The sequence below is a fragment of the Muscardinus avellanarius genome (assembly GCF_963383645.1).
Source record: "Muscardinus avellanarius genome assembly, chromosome: 12".
In the NCBI taxonomy this organism is placed as follows: Eukaryota; Metazoa; Chordata; class Mammalia; order Rodentia; family Gliridae; genus Muscardinus; species Muscardinus avellanarius.
This window is the reverse complement of record NC_137798.1, coordinates 63538669-63559768: the sequence shown is the minus strand read 5'-3', so window position 1 is coordinate 63559768 and position 21100 is coordinate 63538669. Positions and strand designations below refer to the sequence as shown.

General features: G+C 45.0%; 1 protein-coding gene across 1 annotated transcript; it reads right to left on the bottom strand.

Annotated features, from left to right (window-relative positions):
- Positions 1–228: 228 nt before the first annotated feature.
- TOMM20L (translocase of outer mitochondrial membrane 20 like) lies at positions 229–18426 on the bottom strand (the record flags this gene model as incomplete). Its single annotated transcript, XM_080708179.1, has 4 exons — positions 229–282; positions 1652–1794; positions 6570–6651; positions 18247–18426. 4 exons carry the CDS (start codon positions 18424–18426, stop codon positions 229–231), a joined length of 459 nt encoding a protein of 152 aa, XP_080564305.1.
- Between the last annotated feature and the right edge of the window lie 2674 nt (positions 18427–21100).

The window sequence follows — 21100 nt, the reverse complement described above, 5'->3', positions numbered from 1 at the left end:
TGTCGAGGCCTTAAGATTCAGCATCTTAGTCACTTGATTAGAAAAATAAACCATTGTTTCTTCTATTGTGACTGTTAATTTTAAAGTAAAATATGTGTCCAATCATGTATGAAATAGAAAAAAAATTTTATTATTGAAAGTAAAATAAATGGAAATATCACTGAGCAGTTGTTTATACTACTTAGAACCATAGTATTCTGACTGGTCTGTGGATACGTTGAATGTTTTTCAATCGGGATCATCCTCCAAGCATTCCTGTTCATTCATGTCTGCCTCAAATTGCTGGTGAATACATAAAACAGTTACTTGCTAATCGTTTCTATGCATGTTCCTTGGCTCCCTTCTTTGTCAGTGTGCACATTACACACTGCTTACCCTAGCTACATTTCACACATCTTCAGGAAACCTCCCTTCTCAGACTATCTTGGGAATGTTTAAGAATTGACTGTTATGTTTTAATGAAGTCTATTATTTTGTATTGTGTTAAAAAAACAGCCCAACATGAATGGTTGAGTCTGACTAACAATATACATTTTATTGCAGGCCTTGACATGTGAGCAGTCAAATAAAAAGTGAACAGTTGAAGTACCTTAAAGTTAATGAATCCTAAAGTGAATCCAAGCATTTGCAGAAAATTCTAGTTACATGAGTATCCCAAGCCGTGTGATAAGTGTAAGAGAATTAATACCCTTGAATATATTTTGTTTCCAATTTAAACTTGTATTTAAGAGAACACTAGTTAGCCTATATGTCTGAGTTTGCCAAAGTGGTCTCTTATGTTTTGTCATGTTAATGGAAAGTAGATATCCGTGTGTGTGTGTGTGTGTGTGTGTGTTTTACTAGGGATTGAACCAGGGCATTCTCCCAGGCTTTTTTTTTTTTTTTTTTTTTTTTTTTTTTTGGTACTGGGGTTCCTGGAAGCCCTTCTACCTCCGGGCTACACTCCCAGACCTATTTTATATTTTTTTATTTGGAAACAGGGTCTTAAGCCAGCGTGGCTGGCTCCGAACCAGCGCGATCCTCCTGTCTCCGCCTCCCAAGCGCGGGGATTACAAGGGTGTGCCACCACGCCTGGCTCTCCCAGACTTTTTATTCTTTATTTTGAAACAGGATCTCACTGAGTTGAAAAGGACCTCGCTAAGTAGCTGAGGCTGTCCTCCTGTCTCAGCCTCCCAAAAGCTAGGATTCCAAGCATGCTCCTCAGTGCTTGGCTAGATACCCTATTCTTTAAAGTTGAAATGTTTAAATGTATAAAAAAAACAGCCAGGGGTGGTGGCACATGTTTGTAATCCCAGCATTTGGGAGATTGAGATAGGAGGATCACAGTTCATCTATAGCCTCTGCTACTTAGTGAAATGTTCTGCAACTTAGTGAGACCTTGTTTCAAAATAAAGAAATTGGTCTGGGATGTAGCATGGAGGTAGAATGCTCTTGGGCTCCATCCCCAGTACTGCAAAAAATAAAATAACAAAATATACAATTCATTATAATCAGAATATGAAGACTAGGTTGGCTTCTTAAAGCGTGACAAGAACCAAAACTTAACTCATTTAAACTTTAGACAAGTCACATGTATGCTTTGCTATCTCTGGAATCAAGCCACAAAGGTAATTTACTATATGTATTACACAAAGATCGTTAAATTGCTCACCTGGCAAATAAGGGGAATTTTGTGCAACAGCATCGCAAATACCTGGGGAGGGAGTGTATGTTTGAAAACCTTGAGGAGCTCCTGTGGTCGCCCACATGCTAAGAGGGCATTGCTGAGATGTTCAACCCCCATTCTGTGTTCTCCTGAAACAGATTGGTTAAGTTTTGACAAATTTTTAATGTTAAATATACTTTCTACAAGTTACCCAGAAAGCAGTATATTTAAAAAGCATATTAAACCAGGTGTGATTGTGCATACCTATAATCCCAATACTTGGGACACTGAGGCAAGGAATCACAGGTTCAAGGACTGACTCAGCAACGTAGCAGGATTTAGTGACCTAATGAGACTTTCAAAACAATTTTTAATAAGAGCCTGGTATGGTACTGCAGGTCTGAGGATCACAGGTGAAACTAATCAACCTAGTGAGACCCGGTTTCAAAAATAAAACAAGAAGCTGCGTTTGGTGCGCATGTTTGAAGGCTGAGACAGGATTGTGCTTTGCAGACAGCCTTGGCTACTTAGGCCCTTTACAATTCAGTGAGACCCTGTTTCAAAATAAAGAATAAAGCTGGGTATGGTGGTGCACGCTTGAAATCCCAGTGCTTGGGAGGCTGAGACAGGAGGATCACACAGGTTCGAAGCCACCTCAGCTACTTAGGTTTTCAGCAACTTAGACCCTGTTACCAAATAAAACAAAATAGGTCTGGGAGTATATCTCAGAGGTAGAAAGCCTCTGGGTTCCACCCCCAGTACCACCAAAAAAATTAAGAATAAAAAATAGGGTTGGGGATGTAGTTCGGAGGTAGAATGCTACTGGGTTCAATCCCCAAGACCACAAAATAATATAAAACTAAGCTGGAGGTATAGATCAGAGATAGAATGCCCCTGGGTTCAATCTCCAGTACCATAAAAAAGGAGATTGGGGTTCAGCTTCAAGGAAGAATACCCCTGAGTTCAACCTTCAGTACCAGAAAACAAAGTGGGGGGGCATAGTAAAGAGCTAGTTTGCAATGATTCATGACTGCCTATCCCAACACTTGAGAGGCTGAGACTAGAGTGTAGGTTTGAGGTCTGTGTACAGTAACTTGGTAGCCAGGCATGGTGGCTCACGCTTGTAATCCCAGTACTTGGGAGGCGGAGACAGGCAGATCTCAGGTTCGAGGCCAGCCTCAGCTACTTAGGCCCTCCACAAATTTAGTAAGACCCTATTTCAAAGTAACGAATAAAAAAATAGGTCTGGGGGTATAGTTTAGAGGTAGAATGCCTCTGGGTTCAAACCCCAGTACTGCAAAAAAAAAAAAAAATATATATATATATATATATATATCAAACTAAAGACTTAAAGACTTTGATCTGGGCATGGTGGCACATGCTTATAATCCCAGCATTTGGGAGGCTGAGATTGGAGGATCACAGTTCGAGGACAGCCCCAACTACTACTTAGGCCTTTTGCAACTCAGTGAGACTCTGTTTCAAAATAAAGAATAAAAAATAGGGCTGGGGGTGTAGCTCAGAGGTAGAATGCCCCTGGGTTCCATTCCCAGTACAGAGAAGAAAAAAAAACAATAAAGACTTTAGCAAAGTCCCATGAAGAGTTAAGAATACAAGAAGGGGAACTGAACTTCACAGAGCTGAGGGTGTAGTAGGATTAACTGCATACAGTAGGTGTATTTACTCTCTAGAAATCCATTCTTCCATTGAATATGTTCACACTCTGCATTTTGAGTAGGTAAAGGAGGGTATGATTTTTTTTTTTTTTTTTTTTTGTGTGTGTGTGTGGTACTGGGGTTCCTGGAAGCCCTTCTACCTCCGGGCTACACTTCCCAGACCTATTTTTACATTTTTATTTGGAAACAGGGTCTCCTAAGCCAGCGCACACGGCTGGCTTCGAACCTACGCAATCCTCCTGTCCCTGTCTCCCAAGCGCGGGGATTACAAGGGTGCGCCACCACGCCCGGCCTCCTATTTTTTAACTTTTTTTTTTTTTTTTTTTTTATGTGGAAACAGGGTCTCTTAAGCCAGCAAGGCTGGCTCTAAACCAGCACGATCCTCCTGTCTCCGCCTCCCAAGCGCGGGGATTACAAGCGTGCACCACCACACCCGGCTGGTATGATTTTTTTTTTTAATGTGGTTTTGCTTTTATTAATATGAGATTGGTTGTCATGTATGATTGGTGAATTATTAGCGACATAATATTTGATGTTCCAAGCTGACCAAGGTAGCCCATACTTGTAATAATGCTTAGGAGGCTAAGACAGAAGGACTGAAAGTTTGAGGACAGCCTCAGCAAATAGCGAGACCCTGTTTCAAGATAAAATAATGTTGGGGATGTGTATAGCTTGAAGGTAGATGCCCCTGGGTCCAATCCCTAGTACCAAGGGGAAAAAATCTGATGTTCTAGCTAAATTAAACTGTTAAGAAATAGGTATCAGGCCGGGCATGGTGGTGCACACTGGTAATCCCAGCATTCAGGAGGTGGAGACAGGAGGATGGCAGTTTCCTTACAGCCTCAGCTACTTAGGCCCTTCCTAACTCAGTGAGACCCCCGTTTCAAAAAATAAAAGGCTACAAAAAATTAAATAAATAAATAAATGGCTAATATCTAGAACCTAGGGTGTAGCTTGGAGCTAGAATGCCCCTGGATTCCATCCCTAGTACTGCAAAAAAAAAAAAAAGACAAAGAAGAAATATCAAACAGTTGAAAAAAGATTTAGTAACATAAATCCAGAAGGAAATAAGTGATTTACAGCCTTTGATTGTGTGTGTGTGTGGGGGGGGGGTACTGGGGGTGGCACCCAGGGGCTTTCTACCTCCGGCCTATACTTTCAGACTTATTTTATACTTTATTTGGAAATAGGGTCTCACTAAGTTGTTGAGAGCCTCACTCAGTAGCTGAGGCTGGCTTCGAACCTGTGCGATCCTCATGTCTCAGGATCCCAAGCTCAGGGATTACAAGCGTGCACCACCACGCCCAGTTTACAGACTTTGATTTCTAAGTAAAGTTTTAAAATGTGTCTTAGGATGGTTAGCTATAAAGTGACAAAGAAGGAAAATTTGAAGATTGGAAATAAATGATAATTTTGTGTCAGAACATGGAATAACTTGATTTCTCTTGTTTTACTAGGATATAAGCAAAGATTAGTGAAATGATGTAAGATTTCAAATCTAATTAATGACATGATTAGGAATAGAACCTTTTTTTTTTTTTTTTTACAGTAGCAGGGATTGAACCCAGGGGCATTCTACCTCTGAGCTATACCCCCCAGACATTTTTTGTGTGTATGCACGGTACTTGGGATGGAACCCAGTGGCATTGTGCCTCCAAGCTACACCCCCACCCCTAGGTTTTACTCTTCATTTTGAAACAGGGTCTCACTGAGTTGCAAAGGGCCTCACTTAGTAGCTGAGGCTGTCCATCAACCACGATCCTCCTGTCTCAGCCTCCCAACTACTGGGATTATAAGCACATGCCACTACACTTGGCAGAACCTAATTTTTGATCTTTGAGTATGCTGCTTCTTTTCAGGGTTTTTTGGTTTGTTTGGGTTTGGTTTGAGTTCCTTTTTTTTTCTTCTTCAGTACTGAGGATGGAACCGAGGGGCATTGTACCTCCAAGCTACACTCCCAGCCCTATTTTTTTTATTTTTTATTTTTATTTTTGCAGTACTGGGGATGGAACCCAGAGGCATTTTACCTCTAAGCCACATGCCCAGCCTTAATTTTTTATTCCTTATTAATTTATTTATTGCGGTGCTGGGGATGAAACCCAGGGGCATTCTCCAAGCTACACTCCCAGCTCTTGAAACAGGGTCTCACTGAGAATTGTAAATGAAAATAAGTGAGACACACTTGTTTCTTTATCTACCCGCTTTTCTGTGTGTGCGTGTGCGCGTGAGTGCGCATGTGCGAGCACGCACGTATAATGCTGAGAATTGAGTCTAGGGGTGTTGTATCTCTGCGCTGCACCCCTAACCCTACTTGTATTTTGAAAAGTTCTTGCTACGTAGGTGAGAGTCTCACTACTTATTGAGGCTCTTTTCCAACCTGCAATCTTCTTGTCTCAGTCTCCCAAGTACTGGGATTACAAAGTGTATGCCACCACACCTGGCTTTTCCCCGCTTCTAAGACTACAACATAAATTTGAACACTCACTCTTAACACAGTGGAGAGGTATGCTGAAGAAAACATCAGGACAGTTCATCTTTAACTGAATGGAGCACGCCGGTTAACACATCCCACAATTAAGGTTTTTTTTGTTGTTTTGTTGGGGTTTTTTGTTTTGTTTTTGGTTTTTGCAGGGCTAGAGATGGAACCCAGGGCCAGTCTACCCCTGAGCTATACCCCTAGCCCTATATTTTATTCTTTTTTTTTTTTTTTTTTTTTTTTTTGTACTCGGGATGGAACCCAGGGACATTTTACCTCCAAGGTAAATTCCCAGCCCAATTTTTTATTATTTATTTTGAAACACGGTCACACTGAGTTGCAAAGATCTTCACTAAATAGCTGAGGCTGTCCACGAACCACAATCCTCCTGTTTCAGCCTCCCAAATGCTGAGATAACAAGTGTGCGCCACCACACCCAGCTATTTATTTGACAAATACTCATCAATATACATATATATGTGTATATATATATATTTTTTTTCTTTTGAGGTACTGAGGATGGAACCCAGGGGCATTCTACCTCCAAGCTATGCCCCCAGCCCCATTTTTTATTCTTTATTTTGAAAAGGGTCTCAGTGAGTTGCAAAAGGCCCCACTAAGTAGCTGAGGCTGTTCGCAGACCACGATCCTCCTGTGTCACCCTCCTAAATGCTGAGATTACAAGCGTGTGCCACCACACCTGGGACTAAACAATATTTTTTTAACTTAACATTACTGTAAGTAACTTATAAAATAATGTTTATATTCTTACCTCTGGATAACCAAAGTTCTGCCATCCGTACCTCTTGCAACAAAAGTTCTCGCAGTTTTTCATCCCTTGCTGGATCCCACAACTGAAAGATTCATAAACATTTAACAATGAGTAATGAATGTAAGGTATATGTTATTGATCAAGATTCGTTGTTTTAGAAATATGTCAAGCCAGGCGTGGTGGTGCACACTGGTAATCCCAGCTTTCGGAAAGTTGAGACTGGAGGATCACAATTCACAGACAGCCTCTGCTACTTAGCCCTCCACAATTTAGTGAGATCCTGTTTCAAAATAAAGAATAAAGCCAGGCGTGGTGGCGCACGCTTGTAATCCCTGCGCTTGGGAGGCGGAGACAGGAGGATCGCGCAGGTTCGAAGCCAGCCTCGCTGGCTTAAAAGATCCTGTTTCCAAATAAAAATTTAAAATAGGTCTGGGAGTGTAGCCTAGAGGTAGAAGGGTTTCCAGGAACCCCAGTACCACCAAAAAAAGAAAGAAAGAAGAAAGGAAGAGAAAGGAAGGAAGGAAGGAAGGACGGACGGACGGGCAGAGGGTGTAGCTCAGAAGTTGAATGCCCCTGGATTTTATCCCCAGACCCACACACAAATAAAAGAAATATGCCTTGAACTTAGTCTCTAGTGTGCAATGAATGCAGTTGTTCTTTATTATCTTTAAACCAATTTTTCAGAATGGAGTTCTAGTTTTCAGTAATTAAAAAACTACATGAAGCTGGGCGTAGTGGCGCACGCTTGTAATCCCAGCTTCCGGGAGGCTGAGACCGGAGGATCGCAGCTCACGGACAGCTTCAGCTACTTAGTGAGGCCCTTTGCAACTCAGTGAGACTGGTTTCAAAAATAAAGAATAAAAAATAGGGCAGAGGGTGTAGCTCCGAGGTCAAATGCCCCTGGGTTGCATCCCCACCCACACACACAAAAAAACCCTACATGACATATATCAAATTTGGCTGAGAGGCTTGTAATAACTCTTACCCATATTTTATCCATGCCCACTAAATGCACAGCTGAAATACTGCTATAATTAATACAACAAAGATAGCTTTGTATTTTGCAGTATTATTTCACTGCCTGGGTTATATTAGTTTTGCACTGAGGATTAAACCCAGGGGCACTCTACCTCTGAGCTCCACTCCCATCTTACTTTTTAATTCATTTTTTACTTTTTGTGATACTGGGGATTAAACCCAAGGGCATTCTCCATCTGAACTGTGTTCCCATTTCTTTTTGTTTTGAAACAGTCTCATGCTGCTGAGGCTGTCCTGGAACTTGGGATCCTTCTGTCTCAGCTTCCCAAGTAGTGGTATTATAGGTATATGCCACCACACTTGTTTTTTTTTTTTTATTTTCAAACAGGGTCTTGCTAAATTGCTGAAGGTGGCTTTGAACTCATGCTGCTCCTGTCTCATCCTCCCAAGTACTTGGTTTACAGGCATGGGCCACCACACATGGCTTGCCAAGGTTATTAACAGTGCTTATTGATTTAGTTGCAATGATATCTCTTTAGTAGGGAAGGCAAGAAGCTATGATAATGCTTCTATACTCAGCCTCCCAAGGAGAGGCAAAGGACATGGTGGGGAGTTGGCAGGGCAGTTGGTGTCTATTCAAAGGCTGCTTCGCTTTGCTGCAGGCTGATTCATGAAGGCAGCCAGGGTCACAAGATTGCATCATCAGGCCAGGTGTGGTGGCTCACGCTGGTAATCCCAGCATTTGGAAGGCAGAGACCAGAGGATGGTGATTCGCAGCCAGCCTCAGCTACTTAGTGAGGATTGAGGCCAGTCTTGGCAATTTGGTGAGATCCTGTTTTTATATAAAAAAAAAATTAGTCGCCAGGCATGGTGGCGCACGCTTGTAATCCCCGCGCTTGGAGGCGGAGACAGAAGGATCACGCAGGTTCAAAGCCAACCTCGCTGGCTTAAGAGAACCTGTTTCCAAATTTAAAAAATATAAAATAGGTCTGGGAGTGTAGCCCGGAGGTAGAAGGGTTACATCCCCAGTACCACCAAAAATAAAAATAAATAAGTCAGGCATGGTGGTGCACGCTTGTAATCCCAGCATTTGGGAGGCTGAGATAGGAGGATTGTGGTTCCGGGACAGCCTCAGCTACTTAGCAAGTTCTTTTGCAACTCAGTGAGATCCTATTTCAAAATAAAGACTAAAAAAAACAGGGCTGGGCATGTGGCTTGGAGGTAAAATGCCACTGGGTTCCATTCACAGTACCACAAAATAAAATAAAATAAAATAAAATAAAATAGGGCTGAGGGTATAGCTCAGAAGCAGGGTACCCTGAATTCCATCTCCACTGCCATACATACAAAGATCTGTGAAGAGATTCAGGGAATTCTGATGAAAGCACAAACAATTCAAAACTGCACAGAATGCACCAAGTGATCTCATGTAGCTAGTGTGACATGAAAGGGTGGATGTGGCAACAGTAATAACTACCAACTACTGAAGGACAACTGTGGACTAGAAACTTTACACACATTATTTCCAAATTAATAATTTGGCAATTACCGTAGAAGGCACCTTTGGGTGGTAGTGATGCCAACCTGAGGCTGGCCTTTAATTTGCAGAGTAGGGAGCTACTACAAGGAAAGCCTGAAGCAATGGAGACAGAAAAGGAGTAGGCTGTGAGATAAAGCACAGAAAGGGCTGGGGCTGTTGCTCAGTGGTAGTGCTTGCCTGGCACGCACAGGTCCTGATGCAATCCCCAGCACCACGTATACAAAGAGTATCCAGGGACTCATGGATCGAGTCACTGGTAATTTTGAGATAAGGGCATAGATAAATAAGAACTGGATATTGATTATAGAGACTGAGAATATGTAAGTAAGGCCAGTCAGGGTCACAGCAGGGAGTCCAGTGATACCAGCAGCATCATAGGAAGCAGAGGAGTAGTGGCAAGGGATGAGAGGATGAACTTATTTGTGAACACACTAGCTCAGGATCCAACAGAGTGACCAGGTGACAAAGAGTCAAGCAGGCAGATGAAACATGGGATATTGGAGCTGTAGTAAGAAGCGATCTGTGAGCTGGGCGTGGTGGCACACGCTTGTTCTCCCTGCGCTTGGGAGGCGGAGACAGAAGGACTGCTCAAGTTTGAAGCCAGCCATGCTGGCTTAGGAGACCCTGTTTCCAAATAAAAATATAAAAAATGGGTGTCTGGAAGTGTATCCCAGAGGTAGAAGGGTTTCTAGGAACCCCAGTACCACCAAAAAAAAAGAAAAAAAAGTGATCTGTGAGCCGGGAGTGGTGGCACATGCTTGTAATCCCTGCGCTTGGGAGGCTGAGACAGGAGGATCGTGCAGGTTCGAAGCCAGCCTCAGCTACTTAGTGAGGTTCTCAGCAACTTAGTGAGACCCTGTTTCCAAATAAAGTATAAAACAGGGCCGGGAGAGCCGGGCGTGGTGGCACACGCATGTAATCCCAGCATTCGGGAGGCTGAGACAGGAGGATTGCAGCTTGCGGACAACCTCAGCTACTTAGTGAGGCCCTTTGCAACTCAGTGAGATCCGGTTTCAAAATAAAGAATAAAAAATAGGGCAGAGGGTGTAGCTCGGAGGTCGAATGCCCCTGGGTTCCATCCCCAGACCTGCAAAAAAAATAAAAATAAATAGGGCTGAGAGTATAGCCCAGAGGTAGAAAGCCCTTGGGTTCCACCCCCAGTACCACACACACACACACACACAAAGTGATCCGTGATCACTTTTTGTTACTGGAGGTTGAACCCAAAGTTATTCTACCTCTTAACTGTAACCAGGCCTATTTATTTATTTATTTATTTATTTATTTATTTATTTATTTATTGTGGGTCTGGGGATGGAACCCAGAGGCATTTGATCTCCAAACTACACCCCCTGCCCTATTTTGTATTCTTTATTTATTTTTGTTTGTGTAGTTTTGTTTTTGTTTTTTGGTACTGGGTGTGGAACCCAGAGGCATTCTACCTCTGACCTACACTTCCAGCCCTATTTTTATTCTTTATCTTCAAACAGGGCCTCACTGAGTTGCAAAGAGCCTCAGTAAGTAGCTGAGGATGGCCACAAACCTGGGATCCTCCTGTCTCAGCCTCCCAAATGCTGGGATTACAAGCATGCACCACCATGCCCTACTTAAACAGGGTTTCAACTAAGTTGCAGAGGGACTCACTAAGTAGCTGAGGCTGGCCGGGAACCTGTGATCCTCCGAACTCTGCCTCCAAAGTATTGGGATTTCAAACTTGCGCCACCATGCCTGGCCTGAGAGCACTGTTAAAGAAGGAAAGGATTTTCCAGGAAGAAGAGGGAAGAGTGCAGAACCTGAGGCCAGCTCCAAAAAGAGTCACCTGAAGGAGCTGGTCAACTAGCTTCTTGGGCTTCACCCAGAACCACAAATCCATCCAGGAATGGTGCCCTCAATCTTCATTTGTGTGTGTGTGTGTGGGGGGGGGGGTACTGGGGATGGAACCCAGGGGCATTCTACCTCCGAGCTACACCCCCTGCCCTATTTTCTATTCTTTATTTTGAAACCAGGTCTCACTGAGTTGCAGAGGGCCTCACTAAGTAGCTGAGGCTGTCCTTGAACCGGGATCCTCCAGTCTCAGCCTCCCGAATGCTGGATTACAAGCATGTGCCACCACGCCCAGCTTCTTCAATCCGCATTTTTAACAAACTCAATAAGTGATTCTTACACATTCTAAAGTTTTGATTGGAACTCAGGGATGGCTCAATGAGAAAGTTCTCACCTAGCATACTTGAGGCCCTGAGTTCAATCCCCAGCTCTGGAGAGGGAGTGTCTGAGCAGCACTGCTGCCAGTAAGAATTCCCTGGGCTATCCGTGATCTACTGAAACAGAACTGCTAGGTGCCAGGATCAGGAAATGTGTACATTTTAACAAGTGCCAGGAGTAAATCTAATATAGTTGTTCCATGGACCATACTTTGAAGAACAAACAGTCCTGAGACAAGAGGAGAAAGAAAAATGCTAAAAGAGATATGGAGAGAGATTTCTGCCTTGGATTATTCATACACAAAACAAGAATTACTGTGAGGAGTCTGTGAAAGTACAATCGAAAAAATCTTGCTTCTGCATATTTCACACTCAGACCTTCATTATTTCCCATCTGTAGGGCCACTGTCGGAGTTTCCCGTCTTCAACTGCCCTGCTCCACTCCATCCTCCATACTGGCACCTGAATTATTATTATTATTTTTTGGTGGTACTGGGGGTGGAACCCAGAGGCTTTCTACCTTTGGGCTATACTCCCAAACCTATTTTCTATTTTATTTGGAAACAGGGTCTCACTAAGTTGCTGAGGCTGGCTTTGAACCTATGCAATCCTCCTGTCTCGGCCTCCCAAGAGCTGGGATTACAAGCGTGCACCACCACGCCCACCTCTGAATTATTTTCTTTAAAAAGTGAAATAGGGCCAGGCGTGGTGGCGCACGCTTGTAATCCCCGCGCTTGGGAGGCTGAGACAGGAGGATCGCACAGGTTCAAATCCAGCCTCAGCTACTTAGTGGGGCTCTCAGCAACTTAGTGAGACCCTGTTTCTAATAAAAATATAAAATAGGTCTGGAAGCATATCCGGGAGGTAGAAAGCCTCTGGGTTCCACCCACAGTGCCACCAAAAAAAAAAAAAAAAAAAAGTGAAATTGGCTGCCAGGCTTGGTGGCGCATGCTTGTAATCCCAGCACTTGGGAGGCTAAGACAGGAGGATCGTGCAGGTTCGAAGCCAGCCTCAGCTACTTAGTGAGGCTCTCAGCAACTTAGTGAGACCCTGTTTCCAAAACAAAATATAAAATAGGTCTGGAAATGTAGTCCAGAGGTAGAAGGCCCCTGGCACCACCAACAAATACATAAATAAATAAAAATAAAAGGTATAATAGGCCAGGAATGGTGGTGCATGCTTGTAATCCCAGAACTTGGGAGGCAGAGATTGGAGGATCACAGGTTCAAGACCAGCCTCAGCAACCTCATAAGGCCCTCCACAAGCTAATGAGACCCCATCTCAAAATAAAAAAAATAAAGTAGAGCATAGCTCAAAGGTAGAATGCCTCTGAATTCGATCCCTAGTAACACACACACACACACACACACACACACACACACACACACACAATGTAAAACAAAACTAGAAAATTAACAGCATCTGTATCTGTAATAAAGTCACTATCACTAGTTATCCACCAAAACAGAAAAATGTCCAGACTTCTCAGGTTATCATTCAAAGTCCTCTACAAAAAGACACTAACTACCACTCGGCTTTCTGGCCACAACTTGAATTGCACTCCTTAAAGATTGCAATTCAGCTGGGCGTGGTGGTGCACGCTTGTAATCCCCGCGCTTGGGAGGCTGAGACAGGAGGATCGCGCAGGTTCGAAGCCAGCCTCAGCTACTGAGTGAGGCTCTCAGCAACTTAGTGAGACCCTGTTTCCAAATAAAGTATAAAATAGGTCTGGGAGTATAGCCCGGAGGTAGAAAGCCTCTGGATTCCACCCCCAGTACCACCACCAAAAAAAAAAAAAAAAAAAAAAGATTGCAATTCAAGCTGGATGTGGTGGTGCACGCTTATAATCCCAGTACTTGGGAGGCTGAGACAGGAAGATCGCAGGTAGACAGCCAGCCTCAGCTACTTAGTGAGGCCCTCTGTAACGTAGACCCTGTTTCAAAAATAAAGAAAAAAGCCGGCGTGGTGGCGCATGCTTGTAATCCCAGCATTTAGGAGGCTGAGACCAGAGGATCACTTGTAGACAGCCTCAGTTACTTAATGAGGTCCTTCATAACTCATTGAGACCCTGTTTCAAAAATTTTAAAAAGCCAGCATAGTGGCACACGCTTGTAATCCAGCATTGGGAGGCTGAGACAGGAGGATCGCAGTTCGCGGACCGCCTCAGCTACTTAGTGAGGCTCTGCAACTCAGTGAGACCCTGTTTCAAAATAAAGAAAAAAAAATTGGGCAGGGGGTGTAGCTCTGAAGTCAAATGCCTCTGGGTTCCATCCCCAGACCTGCGAAAAAATAAAAAAAAAATTTAAAAAAAAGACTAAAAACTAGGGCTGGAGGTGTAGCTTGGAGGTACAATGCCCCTGAGTTCCATCCTCCATACCACAAAAATAAAGAATAAAATATAGGGCTGGAGGTGTGGCTTGGAGGTACAATGCCCCTGGGTTCAATCCCTAGTACCGCAAAAAAAAAAAAAAAAAAAAAAAAATTCAATTTCACAGTCTGTGCTGTGGCACAAGCTGTTTCCCTCTGCCTACAATGAACAACAGTATTCAACAAAGGTGTGCCAAAACCCTGCAATGTGTGTAATAGATAGACACAAGAGAGTAAAAACAGACAAGGTCTGCCCTCATGGAGCTTAGTCTAATAAAGAGAAAGTATTAAATAATCACACATGAAAACGTGCAGTGCAGCCATGGATAAGGTAATGAAGGAGAGGGACGTGGCGCTTACCAGGCTCCGCTCCGGCGAGCCCAGCGAAGGGTCTCTCCTCCCGCGTGAGCGCCTGCACTCCCTGCCCAGCTTCCTTACCAGGTCAGTTGACCTTTATTCTCTGATTCCATTTTTAAAGTGCCCGGCTCCTGCCTTTCCATGACCCTTTAATCAGCATTTAATCTTCCCAGTTACCACGACACCACTACATTACACCACTGCAGCAGCCTGTTCTCTCAGTCCATCTAGCACACTCCTGCCTAATCAATCCGCGTATTTTCTCTTTCTTCCTCCTCTTCCGGCTCCTCCTTCTTATCCTGCTTAAAAGCTGGGTATGATGGCACACAGCTGTAATCCCATTACTTGGAAATGAAACAGGAGGATCACAGGTTCAAGGCCAGCCTCAGCAACTTAACGAGGCCCTCAGCAATTTAGCAACACCTTGTTTCAAAATAAAAGCAGAAGCCAGGCATGGTGGCACACACTTGTAATCTCTCAGCATTTGGGAGGTTGAGATTGGAGGATCACGGTTCACGGACAGCCTCAACTACTTAGTGAGGACCTCCACAATTCAGTGAGAGCTTGCTTCAAAATTAAGAATAAAAAATGGGGCTTGGGATGTAGCTTGGAGGCAGAATGCCCCTGGGTCCCATCCCCAGTAGAACAAAAAATAGAAACGAAAGAGGGCTGGAGATGTGGCTTAGAGACAGAAGACCCCTGGGTTCAATCTCCAGTACCACCAAAAAAAAAAAAAAAAAAAAAAAAAATCTGTTTAGAAATGCCAGTACCTCTTCCGCAGAAAAGCTGCATTTTCCAAAACTAGCCATGACAATATTAGTCTCCCACATATGCTTTCAGAACCTTGCCTCCCTATTAATAATAGAGGTGGAGTCTATTTCAATACTCTCTGCTAAGAACTGGGTGGGCCTCAATGCTGCAGTAAGAGGCACCACCTGGCAGGATCTCCCCGACGTGCGCATGCTCCAACACGGTCTTGTTCTCTCCCTATCCATTATGTGCATGTGCTTGCTTGCCCCTGGGGACTCAGCCCAGCATATGATGAGGAAGCTCGAGCCACACAAAGAAAACTTGTGCAGGTTTAGGCCAAAACTGCCAGTAAAAGAAGGACCGACAGCAAGCCAGGGGTGGTGGCACACTCTGGTAATCCCAGTACTTGGGAGGCTGAGACAGGAGGATCACAGGATTGTGGCCAGCCTCAGCTACTTAGGCCCTCTACAGCTTAGTGAGATCTTGTTTAAAAATAAAGGATAAAAAATAGGGCTGGGGCTCAGAGGTAGAATGTCTCTAGGTTCCACCCCAGTACTTGGAGAAAAATAAAAAAAGACTAATTAGGCCAGGTGTAGTGGCCAACACCTGTAATCCCAGCAACTCCAAAGGCTGAAGCGGGAGGATCACAAATTGGAGGCCAGCCCGGGCAATTTAGCAAGACCTTGCTTCAAAAAATAAAAAGGGCCAGGTATCGTGGCGCATGGCTGTAATCCCAGTACTTAGGAGGCTAAGAAAGGGGAGATCGCAGGTTTGCAACCAGCCTCGGCAACTTGGCAAGACTCGTCACAACCTAGCAAGACCCTATGTAGCTTGGAGGTAGAATGCCCTGGATTCAATCCCCACTGCTGAGGTAGGGGGCAGAGGACCTAGAACAGGAGGGGTTAAAAGAGGTCATCTCCATAGAGAACAGAGATGGGGGGGCCAGTAGATAGGGCAGTAACAGTGAAGTTAATGCGATACTTCAGCCCTAAGAGTGATAAATGGAGAAAGGGTGAGAGCAAATGGGAGGTGCCAGAAAATAATAAGAGCCCACTGACCTTTGGGAGAGAAATTCAAATTTGGGATTGAAACTGGGCAAAAGACATTGGGTTTCCAAGACCTGATTCTGAACAATCACCAAAAAAAAAAAAAAACCAGATAAGGAAACTTTTACAAAAAGGGATAAATCTCACCTCCTAAAACTTCAATGGTTACACTCTTTTGGGGACTCCTCCAACCTATGCAGGGAGCTGTTTTCTCTTCTCTCTTCCCTTGGCTTTAAAATAAGTCTTTATACCCCATGCCTACACTGTAGTCTTTTGACTTATTCTTTAATTTCACAGACAAGAACCCAGTATGAGGAAAACCTGCTTTCTTTCTGGCAGTAAAGGAAGAATTCGGTTACAATAATAGCCAATAAATACAAAGGCCTGGGGGTATAGCTCAATGGTAGAGTGCCTCTAGGTTCAATCCTTAGTACCAGAAGAAAAAAGAAAGTCAAATCAAATTCTCATTCAGAGCCAGCCGCCGTGGCTCACACTTGTAATCCCTGTGCTTGGGAGGCAGAGACAGGAGGATCACGCAGGTTCAGAGCTAGCCGCGCTGGCTGAAGAGACCCTGTTTCAAAATTTTAAAAAAGTATAAGATAGGTCTGGGAGTGTAGCCCGGAGGTGGAAGGGCTTCCAGGAACCCCAGTACCACCAAAAAAAAAAAAAAAAATTCTCATTCAGAGTCAGGTGTGGTGTTGCATGCTTGTAATACCAGTACTTAGGACTTAGGAGGCTGAGATGGGAGAATCACAGATTCATGGTCAGCCTCAGTGACTTAGTGATGCCCCCAGCAACTTAGTGAGACTCTGTTTCAAAATAAAAGAATAAAAAAAAAAAAATAGGACTGGGGTGTACCTCAGAGGTAGAATGCCCCTGGGTTCAATCCCCAGAAGTATTCAGATCTAGGTGCTTGAAACCTCAGTAATTTGAGAGGCTGAGACAGGAGATCACAGGTTCGTGGCCAGCCTCAGAAACCTGTGAAGCTCTCTGCAACTTAGACCCTATTTCAAAATAAAGAATAAAAAGGTCTGGGGACGCCGGGCATGGTGGCGCACGCTTGCAATCCCCGCGCTTGGGAGGCAGAGACAGGAGGATCGTGCATTTTCAAAGCCAGCCGGCGCTGGCTTAACACACCCTGTTTCCAAAAATAAAAAAGTATAAAAAAGGTCTGGGAGTGTAGCCCGGAGGGAGAAGGGCTTCCAGGAACCCCAGTACCACACACACACACACACACACACACACACACACACACACACACACACAAAGTCTGGAGATGAAGCTCAGAGGTAGAATGTCCCGGTTGAATACCTGTACCAAACACACACACAAATCTCATTCAGAAAAAAGATGATGCTGGCGTGGTGGCGCACACTTGTAATCCCAGCATTCAGGAGGCTGAGACAGGAGGATCGCGGTTCACGGACAGCCTCAGCTACTTAGTGAGGCCCTCTGCAACTCAGTGAGACCCTGTTGCAAAATAAAGAATAAAACATAGGGCAGGAGGTGTAGCTCGGAGGTAGAATGCTCCTGGGTTCTATCCCCAGACCCGCAAAAAAAAAAAAAAAAAAAAAAAAAAGTGATGCTTCTGCTTCCGAGCCAGAAGTATGGCCCTGTGAGATGGAAATGGAGGCAGGTGCCTAGAAAGCGGGTCACCTGACCCCCACCTGCCAGGGTCACTAAGTGTCTCCCCCTGTGGCTGTGTCCATATCTGCCTTTTTATAATCCCACCTCGTTCTTCCCTCTCCTTTTTTTTCTTCTTTTCCTGTGTGTGTGTGTGTGGGGGGGGTATAATTGGGGATTTAGCCCAGGGATCCTCTCCCTCCACGCTACACCCCCAGCCTGATTTTAGTCTTTATTTTGAAACAGGCCCTCCCTAAGCTGCGGAGGGCCTCACTAAGTAGCCGGGGCTGGCTGCGAACCTGGATCCTCCTGTCTCAGCCTCCCAAGAACTGGAATTAGTGTGCCACCAACACCCAACTCCTTTTTATTTTTTATTTTTATTTATTTTTGGGTGGGACTGCTGATGGGACCCAGGGCCAGTCCACCTCTGAGCTATACTCCCAGACCTATTTTAGTCTTTTATTTGGGAAACAAGGTCATACTAAGTTGCAGAGGGCCTAAGTAGCTGAGGCCGGCGGCGAACCTACGATCCTCCTGTCTCTGCCTCCCAAGTACTGGGATTATTACAAGCCTGCGCCCCCACATTCGACTTTTATATTTTATTTTGAAACAGGGTCTCACTAGGTGGCTGAGTCTAACTTGCTGAGGCTGGCCTCGAACCTGCGATCCTCGAGCCTCGGCCTCTTTCTTGGAGGCCGGCGGGCTCCTGCTCCGCGCCCTCACCTGCGCGCCGGGCTCCGGGGCCGGGGACCGTCCGGCTCTTCTTCCTGCGGACACAAGGACACAAGACGCGCGTGCGGGAGCCATGGCGGGCCTGGGCCCCCCGCCGCCCCTGCACCCGCCGCGCCGCGCCGCTCACGGTCCCGCCGGCGGCGCCGGAGCTCGGGGTCGTCCCGCCGCTTCCTGTCGAAGTAAATGCAGTAGCCGAGGAAGACCACGGCGCCGCCGGCCGCCACGGCCGCCAGGAGGCGGAGCAGCTGCGGGACGCTCGGCATGGGCGCGGGCGGGCGTTGGGCGCGGGCGCGTGGGGGCTGCACCTGCGACCCGCGAGGCGCCCGTCCTGCACCCCGGCCTCGGCTGATGGAGCTGCTGGGCAGCGCCCCCGGCCCGGCTCCTTCCCAAAGCTCGGATGACGCCAGGGTCGACGCTGGTCATCTCACCGCACAGCTCCCAGGCCTAACCTGACCTCCTTTGTCACCTGGAAGGGCCCACCAGTCCGAGTCCAACCCCGAGCAGTGGGAGGAGGGAGGAATTTTTAAGCAGTAACATTTAGCCGGAGGAAGATGGGAAGGGTTGATTCTTTAGGCTCAGCCTGACAGTCAAAGCTACTAGAGCTAAAAGGATTGTGAGAAACCCTGTTATGTTCTGACCTAGATGCTCCCCCCCCCCCGTGGTACTGGGGGTGGAACCCAGGGGCTTTCTACCTCCAGGATATAATGCCAGACCTATTTTATACTTTATTTGGAAACAGGGTCTCACTAAGTTACCGAGAGCCTCACCAAGTAGCCGAGGCTGGCTTCGAACCTGTGAATCCTCCTGTCTCAGCCTCCCAAGCGCGGGGATTACAAGCGTGTGCCACCATGCCGGCCTAGATGGTTTTCTTTCCAAAATTTGATTTATTCAGCAAATAAAGCCAAATGAAAAGTAAGACCTTGCTCCAAATACCAGAGTTTTGATTTTTATACTAAGGCAGAGAAGGCGCAAGCCGGGGCATTCTACCTTCAAGCTATATCCTCAGCCTATTCTTTTATTCTTTATTTTGAAACAGGGTCTAAGTTTCAGAGGGCCTCATTAAATAGCTGAGGCTGTCCTTGAACCTGCAATCCTCTTGTCTCAGCCTCCCAAGTACAGAAAGTACAGGCATGTTGGCACATGCCCAGCTTTATCATCTTTTTAATAAATATAATCTGGCTGGGAATGGTGGTGCACACTTGTAATCCCAGAATTTGGGAGGCTGAGACCGGATGATCGCGGTTCGTGGACAGCCTCAGCTACTTAGGCTCTTTGCAACTCTTGTGAGACCCTGTTTCAAACTAAAAAATAATAAATAGGGCTGGGGGTGTGGCTCGAAGGTATAATGTCCCCAGGTTTCATCCCCAGTACTGCAAAAAAAGCAAGTATAGCTGGGTGTGGTGGCGCACGCTTGTAATTTCAGCATTTGGGAGGCTGAGACAGGAGGATCGCACAGGTTCAAAGCCAGTTTCAGCTACTTAGTGAGGCTCTCAGCAACTTAGTGAGACCCTGTTTCCGAATAAAGTATAAAATAGGCCCGGAGGTAGAAAGCTCCTGGGTTCCACCCCAGTAACACCAAAAAAAAAAAAAAAAAAAGTAAGTAAGTATAATCTGTAATGTGCCACATCTCTCATTCCTGATACTGGCAATGTTGTGCCTTCCTCTTTGTTGATTTTCTCAAAGAAGTAGGTAGCTTTTGTGCGTGTGTGTGTGTGTGTGGTATTGGGGATTAATTCTACCCTGGAACTACAACCCAGTCTATTTTTTTCTTTTTGATACAGTCTTCACTAGTTTGCTGAGTCTCACTATGTTGCCAAGGCTGTTCTTGAGCTTGTGGTCCTATCTGACCCCCCAGGTACTGGGATTACAGGACTGCGTCACCATGCCCAGCGAGCTGGCTATTTTTGCATCTGTTATTGTCCCGTTGAGTCCATTGTTCTAAGTTCCTACTCTGCTGGAACAGAACATGACACAGAAGAGACAATGGTATGGGATGAGTGAGCAGTGACCCCGAAAAACAAAACACCTTACTCATTTCTCAAGGAAAAGTCCTTTTATTATTGCCAATGTTTTGACATCAGAAATTTTCTTATTCCTAATTTATATAATACATTAATACTAACAAGATATACCTCAGCATAATCTTCATAAGGAAAGTTAAATGAAAGAAAAGAAAAACTGGAGGATGGAGGCAACTTGAGATAATAAGGGAAAGCGGTGGAGGCTGAAGACACAGCGAACCAGAGAAAGAGCGCGAAAACTAGAGGGACCTTGGAGTATTAAACTAGTAACACAGAGGACGAAAGGTTACAAACGAATGGTAAGAAATGAAGGTCACTCCTGAGAGTGACGACCTTCAAGTCATCATGGTAAAATGTTTAACTTAAGAGTATCGGTATTGCAAAGAGGTATTTGAGAAATGCTCAACTAGTAAAGAACTGCTACATAATTGGCTTAAGTAGCCAGGCACGGTGGCACATGCATGTCATCCCAATACCCGAGAGGCTGAGACACAAGAATCGCAGATTCCAGGCCAGCCTCAGCAACATAGTAAGATCCTGTTTCAAAATATAAAATAGGGCTGGAGTATAGCTCAGAGGCAGAATGCCCTGGGTTCAATCCCGGGTACCACAATAAATAAATAATAAATTGGCTTAAGTAAGTTATGAAAAGCAGGATTTCTACTTCTACTCTAAAATAATGAGTGTGTGTGTGTAGTACTAGGTATTGAACCTGAGGATGTTTTACTTCCAAGGTATACCTCCAGCCCTCTTTTGCTTTTATTTTGAAACAGTGTCTCACTAGGTTGACAGATTCAGTACCCGCTGAGGCTGTCTTTGAACCTGTGTTCTTCCTGTCTCAGCCTCCCAAGTACTAGGATTACAAGCGTACACCACTAAGCCCGGCTCCTAGTCTTTATTTTTTGTTTTGAAACAG